Source organism: Trichinella spiralis (assembly GCF_000181795.1).
Source record: "Trichinella spiralis strain ISS 195 chromosome Unknown Scfld6, whole genome shotgun sequence".
Classification (NCBI taxonomy): Eukaryota; Metazoa; Nematoda; class Enoplea; order Trichinellida; family Trichinellidae; genus Trichinella; species Trichinella spiralis.
Window position 1 is genome coordinate 2490164 of NW_003526945.1, and position 7870 is coordinate 2498033.

General features: G+C 32.6%; 2 protein-coding genes across 2 annotated transcripts; one reads left to right on the forward strand and one right to left on the reverse strand.

Annotated features, from left to right (window-relative positions):
• Window positions 1-327: 327 nt before the first annotated feature.
• Tsp_08223 (leucine carboxyl methyltransferase 1) lies at window positions 328-1374 on the reverse strand. The gene is made up of 2 exons (XM_003373584.1): window positions 509-1374; window positions 328-448 (listed from the first exon to the last, which is right to left on the reverse strand). The coding sequence occupies exons 1-2, from the start codon at window positions 1372-1374 to the stop codon at window positions 328-330; spliced, it is 987 nt and encodes a 328-aa protein (XP_003373632.1).
• A 632-nt stretch (window positions 1375-2006) lies between these two features.
• On the forward strand, window positions 2007-7197 carry Tsp_08224 (putative SPRY domain protein). Its single transcript, XM_003373585.1, is given in 17 exon segments — window positions 2007-2016; window positions 2667-2687; window positions 2919-3074; window positions 4284-4455; window positions 4510-4562; window positions 4623-4832; window positions 4847-4869; window positions 4928-5029; window positions 5095-5168; window positions 5243-5355; window positions 5413-5618; window positions 5638-5776; window positions 5853-5976; window positions 6228-6370; window positions 6433-6708; window positions 6778-6932; window positions 7093-7197. The coding sequence occupies 17 exon segments, from the start codon at window positions 2007-2009 to the stop codon at window positions 7195-7197; spliced, it is 2082 nt and encodes a 693-aa protein (XP_003373633.1).
• Window positions 7198-7870: the final 673 nt, after the last annotated feature.

Sequence of the window (7870 nt, forward strand, 5' to 3'; positions counted from 1 at the left end):
ATCAATCCATCGACTCACTTCTGCAAGCGTGTTAACACTTGAATTGTAATTTACACTGAACATTTCATTGCCATCACTAGTTGATAATGATGCAAAATTTGATCTTTTCAATATATGAACGTAAAAAATGATCTTCAATTATAATTTATTATTTCTAAAGTATTCAAAGTCAAACACATATTATTACTGTAACTATTACTGTAGCGTACTTGATAGAATAGAAAACAAAAATAAAAGTACAGTCCTTTGTTTATTAAAATTACAGCAACCAGCGATCATCAAGCATCAAATAACTAACAAAGTATGTGGAAAGCGTCAACGTGAAATTCATTCAAAACCAATACTGATTAAGTTCTGGTCATTGCAGTTAGTGGCCACGGAAAATAAATAATGATCAAGCATCTGCTTCAACATTTCAGGATCATCCAACAGATCCAACGTTTCCATACTGAAAAAAGAAAGAAAGAACATAAACATTTGTAAAAAAAATATACCACAAAATAAATACCGTTCTCTATCTTGGCGAGGCAAAGAATTCAAATAGACACCGCTAACTTTCCAGGATTTAAAATTCGACCAGCCGTTTTCTACATAAATTTGTCTCATGCTATCTACAGATTCGCAAAACGGTGCACCAGAAACTGCTACTTTCATCTGTGCCATGTTTTCCAAAAATTTACGTCCAAAAATACTATTCAAATTTGATGGTTCGTAGTCCAAAAAACAAGCTTTGGCGAATTTGTTGCTCAACATGTGCAACAAATTCTTGGTTCGATCAACATCCACATATACTAGAACGCATTCTGACAAAAACAGAGTCGGCTTGGAAAAATCAATCGGAATACTAAGGAACTTTTCCATCAAATCATCTGTATTGCACAAATCACCAGCCATTATGTGATAATTCAAAGCATGCATAACGTCATTGTGATCTATCAGCATCTGCAGTTGTTCATTGCAAGCAAAACTGTACAGATGGGATGAATGACGAAGAATACAATTTATTTTCTTCCTAACGACATCTGGCAAATCAATCTCCAAATACAGATCAATCCGGCGTCCTTCTTTTGACAAATTCCAATACATCGTATCAAAGCCTGCACCAAAATTTATAATTTGGCAAGCAGGTCCAAATTTATCGAGAAACTGCTCAACAACAATGCGTATCCCTTTGACGCGAGCGTAATAGCCGCGCAGCATTTCAGGAAAACGAAGGATATTTTGTTTCGGCTGCTGAAACAAATATATAAATGGATCCACCCAGTAGCCTCGCTTTACAGCGGCAGCTTTCCAGTCTGTTGCAACTTCATTTGTCCATTCAAGCCCACACGTCTCGTCCAAATTCGGCGCTTCAGCGTTGTCTCTGGAGACCATCACTGACCAAAGGCAATACAGCTTCTTCAAATATTTATGGAAAAGATAATAATATTCTCAACACCAATTAAAAAAGTAATTAATATCGTTAAAAAGTACATTTAATGAATGGTGTCGAAGAGAAGCAAAATTACAGTACAAATGAAAATAAGGTTTATATTTCATTTAGTAAAGAATTCAAAAATTATATATATAACATAAAAAAGACACATTTTTGTTTTTCTTGAAAATTCAATTATTTTATTTCTCTTTTTATTTCTGTTTAAATTTCAAAATGAATTTTGTTCAAGATCATCTTCATGCGATTCATGCATGAATGTTCCTTATTGACGTATACAGATTTACAACGATTAAGGGAATAATATGTATGATCTTGATTTTATGAATTACATAAAGTCAAAGTAAACAAGGAGGCGTAATCAAAAATCCGAATTGACCAGTTAGAACATTCATCATGCCTATATATTCTCTCGAGGATTAGCCTTACTTTATTCGCTAAAAAGAAATGCAAGATGCGGAAAATATTTTAAACTGCATTTACTATTGTTTATTGTAATCGTAAACAACTAAAGTTTTAACAGAATTATTTTAAATGAAACTTCGTATAGATTAATAATAAACTATAAGTGAAAATGGTAAAAAGTAAATTTTCATTCGTGATAATCAACATTATTTTGTGCTTCACTACCAATACAGTATAGACAAATAATTATTGTCAACAAACTTTTTAATTAAAAATATTATTCAGTTATAAGCAGAATTTTATTTAATTTTTAATTAGAAACAACATTATTCATTTTTCTCTTATCTATAATCAGTGTTGATTCATTATCGTTGTCAAACTTGAAAATTGCTAATTGCATTCTGTACCCTATTTATTCTTGGTGGTTGCGTGGTATTCATCCTGAGCTGTTTTGCAAATCTAGATCCGTGTTTTTCATTTTAAATTTGCTTTTATTTTTCAAGCAAGATGTTTCCATTCATAACTTTTTCAAAGTTTTAATTCACTGTTTTCATGTATTATTGTAAATGTTGTTTGCTTATTGACTTTTTCTGCTTATTTGAAGTAGTTTCATATAAAATCAAAGTTGGTGTAACTTTCGACTAAAAGTAAACATTCTGTTAGTCTTTATGTTTTCGTCATGATTTTCTTTTGTCGTTACTGCTATTTTTTATGTATGTATGGGTAGTATTTTGCTTTTTGTATTTTTTGTTCTGTTATTTTTTTATATATCAAATAGCAGTTAAATTTCCACTATTCTAATAAATAATTATATTTGAAATAACTGTAGACGACAATTGCATTACCTTAAGTATATTTATTTTTTCCAGCAAAATGGAAATTGCTTTTCGTTCGTAGCGACTTCCTACATTGCTTCTTTATGAGCATTACGGCAGTAATTAATTGCAAATTTTGACTTATTTGTTATGAGATATTGCTTAGAATGAAAAAAATAGTTAATTTTTTGGCAGGTTCAAATGTTAAGTTTCCGTTTCAAAAGAATGTTATTTTATACGTTGTGATAGTAGTGCATTAATTTTAGTTCACACCAAAATGATGATTTCAAAGAATTCATATTTGCATGAATTGTATCCTGGTGTCATTGAAGCCGGAATCCCTTTGCCTACGCATTGGAATCCGAAAGACAAATACCAATATTTGGGTTTGTCGTTGAGCAACCTTCGTGTTCATTACAAAGGTAAATTGCTATAAATCTGTTTGCTTATTAATTATCGATTTTTAATATTTCTTGTTTTGCTTTAAACTAAGCTTAATATAATTTCTTAAATTTTTTTTATCAAATAAATAAATAGTTAAATAAATATATTCTTTTTTTATTTTTTCTTAATTTAATCGTAAGTTGCAAATGGAAATTTCAGCGCGTATATTAACAGATTTTTCATTATCTTGAAGACAAATGTGTTAATTAATTTAAAAAATCTTTTTGGAATGGGCTATATGGAACTTCAGAATGGGCAGCTGTTTCAACTGAAAATGCATTAATGATAAATTAATCGTTTGCATTTCTGGCATTTTCGTTGACCTGAAATTTGTAAACGCAATTCTTTGTAATCATTTAAGATACATGAACTGGATTTCGTTATCATTTATGTGCAGACAGGAATTTCTAATACTTATTTTCGTAAATTTAATGGATGAAATCATTTTTAATTGTTTATTAACTAGTATTTAACGGTTGCTTTCTTATAATAATCTGGGTTGCAAATTCTACTAATCTAACTGCTTTGTAAATTCGAAAGTTGTACCAGTTAATGAAAGCAATTGCGAAATGTTTTATTTTGTGACGTTTAGATTTTTTACATTCACGCATTAATGCGTTCAACGAATAGTACAGAGGTTGCACTGCAATGCATTTTTATAAAAATATTTTATTTTAAAACATATTTACGCAGTTAAAAGTAAGCAGATTTTTTTTGGTGGGGGGGGGCAATAAATCTTAGATCATAATTTCAAGTTTTGTTTATTAAAATGGATGCTAATCCAGGATGCATTTATCTGGATTATGTTTTTGGTGAAAATCATTTAAGCAGTGAAAATTTATAGCATAAACTTATTTGGTGGTCATGAGTTTAGCTTGCGTCAGTCTTTTTACTAATTATTTTGATCTTGATTGTTTTTACTACAGCATTAATGACAAGTATATACTGTAATCTCTTCTGGCTGTGCGTTTTTTTTTGAGCTTTACTTTATTATCAGTTGCTTTTAAATTAAAATTTGCATTTTAATATAATAAAACGTTTTCTTGCATATATATTATATTATATTATATTATATTATATATCTAGAATTGAGAGAATTTATTTTTGAAATTTTAAGCTATCTGTAATTGTAATATTTAAATTAATATTTTTTTGTAAAATTTATTAAAATGTTAATTTTTATTGAGCATGCTTTTCCGCTGTCAATGAATTTCTCAATAATAAGTTCTTAGTAGAGTTCCATTCAGGTGCCGGAAAAACCCACAAAGATGCTGCCGCGGTTAGGAGCAATTGTCCAATTCCGGCAGCATGTGGGTTGTACTATTTCGAAGTGAAGATAATTAATAAAGGACGAGACGGGTAATATAGTATTTTTTAACTTTTGTTGATGGTAAATAAATTGTCTTTTTTTAGATACATAGGCATTGGACTTTCCCAATCATCAGTTTGTCTTAATCGTTTGCCAGGTATGTGTGACAGGGTGTATTTGCTGTTTTTGTAGTTACATTATTTTTACTGCTCAACAGGATGGGATAAATTTTCGTATGGTTATCATGGTGACGATGGCAATTCTTTTTGCTCTTCCGGATCAGGTTCTCCTTATGGACCAACATTTACAACAGGGGATGTCATCGGCTGCGGTGTGCATTTGATGAAAAAGACTTGCTTTTACACGAAAAATGGACGACATCTTGGTGCGTATTTACTGTTGATACTTGTACGTTTTGTAATTGACGGTGAATATTTTTAGGAATTGCATTCACCGATTTACCGGTTAGTGGCTTCGGCTTCGGTACAACTTGCTTTGTCATATTTGTCGAATTTTTTGCAGGGTGAATTGTATCCAACAGTTGGACTGCAGACTCCAGGTGAAGTGGTGGAGGTGAATTTTGGTCAGCAGCCGTTTGAATATGATATAATGGAAGAAATAAAAGTGGAATTTTTTTAATTTTAATTTCTTTATAATACGGCATGAATTTATTTTTTTTATTGTTTTAGCAAGTGAGATATGAAGTGTTTTTGAACATTCGCCAAACTACGTTACCAAAAAAGAAAGTGGAATTCATGAACTCGTGAGTATTATGCATTTTTGGTTTGTTGATGGGGTTATATCGAAGTTGTTTTATTTTATTTTATTTTATTTTAGTATTATATCAGCGTTTCTTGTCCAAGAAGCGTTAGCTGGTACAGCAAAGTCGTTCAATTCGGTTACATATCAGACCAACAAAGAACCACAAGAATCAGTTGAAAATCGTCAGAGTAGGCATTGGGTTTTGACGAATTCTGTAACTCACACTGATTGAAAACGTTCTGCAGGAATCCGTATGCTCTTGCTAGAAGGACAAGTTGAAGTTGCTTGCGAAATGATCGACAGATGTTATCCTGAATTGTTGTCAAATAATATGCAGCTTGCATTTGAGTTGAAAGTTCGCCAGTTTATTGAATTATTTTTGAGCATTGACCTCGCTGTAAGTTGCAAGAACGACGGGGTGGTACCCAACCAAGTTCCTCATGTGGGAAAAGTTTTCCTTTTAAATTTAGGCTCTGGGCGAAGATCTGCATGCTGGTAGTTTTGGCAGCTTACCATCTTTGTCCTCGCCGAACTCGCCTCCTCACTGTTCGCCTTCAAGAGATTCTCCAACGCCTGTCGTCATGAAATCACCTTCACGAACACCTCCGAGTAAAATGGGTAGGGGATCATTATTCGGTTTCAGGTTGTATACTTTTCTGTGATAATGTTTGATTTGTTTTTTAAGCTTCTCCAAAGGGTTCTCCGGTGAGGGAAAAGTCTCCTGCCGCTGCAGCACCGTTGTCGCCTTTTGCAGACAATGCGGAAGAATGTGGAAATTCAGAAGATTCTTCTCGTAATGGCTGTGAAATGTAAGTAGATGCCTTTGATTTTGCATGTGCTTATGTCGATATGTATTTCTTTGATTGTCATCGCATCAAAGCGATTTGGAAATTCTGTTCCATGAATATTTTTTAATATCTCACATTTGTCATTATGTGTAGTTCATTTTATTATGTATACTTGTATTTATTTTGGTTGCCTCTTTATTTATTTTATTTTGAACTCAAGCACTGCAAGCGGGTTTGAATGTTTTTTCTTTTATGATTAACAATGATTGAAGGGATTCTTGCGAAAATGGGTGCGTAGAAAACGGCGGCGGTAATGCCGAACCAGAGGCAGTAGCCGAGGAATCAACCGGAAAATGTTCAGGCAACGGTGCAGGTATAGATGATGTGTATGATGATATGGAGGATTTCGACGGAGGTGATGATTGTTGTATTTTTATTCGTTTTTAAGTTTATGAAAATTTAATATTTTTATTTCAGATCAGTTGGAACCGGAGGATTTTTCCGATTCAGAGGCCGAATATGCACCGGATTTGTTTTACCGTGTCGAACAGTTAGTGGTGTTTGGTCGTAAATTGAATCAGTTTGCAATGCGCATGGAAGATCAACAGCTGATGGATGAGAAAAACAAACAGCTGCTGCTGTCTGCATTTTCGCTCATTGCTTACAGTAATGTGAAAAGTTGTCCAGCTGCTTATCTTTTGAAGCCGGAGCAACGTGAACCATTGGCGAATGCGGTGAATAGCGCAATATTGGGTGAGAATATCTCGTACAATAATATTAAATTTTGATTTTATTTTATTTGGTTTGTTTCTTTGTTCGTAGAATATTTGGGACATCCTCAGACATCTGCACTGCAGATGTTGGTCAGCCATGCGCGACATCTCCACGAAGAAATGCTGAAGGCGAATTTGCCGGGTGCATCAATTGTCGATCCGATGCGAATGCTTGAATTCAAGGCCGATGCTTACCGCGGTCACGTGTAGATTTCGAAGTTGATTTCTCTTTTTAACTTCGATTTTGTCAACTGCTCATATTATAATTAATCTAATAATTTGAAAACATATATGCATATATAGCTGCGGATATATGTATATATGTAAAGAAATTTAAGTTTATTTAATTATTTAAGTCTTTTAGCCAGCTGGCATATGGGAGAAAAAAAATCTTATTACAGAAAGTTTTATTTCAGTTGGAAAAGATGCCAATTTTTTGACAGAAACGACAGTTTCTGTTTTATTGTAATTAACGTGAACGAACGTTTTCAGTACGGTTGATAATAATTAATTATTAGTACACGGTGAGAGAACCGTCTCCTTTTGCATAAAAATGGCGCATCTTCATTATTTCATTTATTATTCATCTAACTGAATTTTATTATAATTCATCTTCTCTGCTCTCTTATTTCTCACTCTTGCTGGTATTTTTCTTTGCGTATTCATATGTACGGACTTTTTATTCATTTTTTCAGTACGTGATGTTGTGGCACGATGATATGTAGGCAGTATTTTGTATTTTTAGTTAGTCTCAGTTGCAACGTGCAGTTTGAGCCATCTTGATTTAATTGCAAACAGGCACTCAGTGAAACGCCGTTAGGGTGCTTGTTTCTTTAGTTAATTTATGTAAATGATGATAACACTGTTTTGGACCTGAAATCATACAAAAATAATTCGATTGTCGGCACTATTTCTTTTTTTATTTGAATAAAAGTTGCTGCACACAATATTGTTTCACCTTTATGCCATTTGTTTTCTTATCTACACGCATTTTAGTTCGTTAAGAAACCAAATTTAAAAGCAACATATACAATTTTTGAATTTTAGTCAATTTCGATCTAGGAGTAAAAACTTTTTTTACCGAATAAATGGAAAACTATGATCTACAATAGAGTATAATAAAGCAATTTATCATTTAAAGT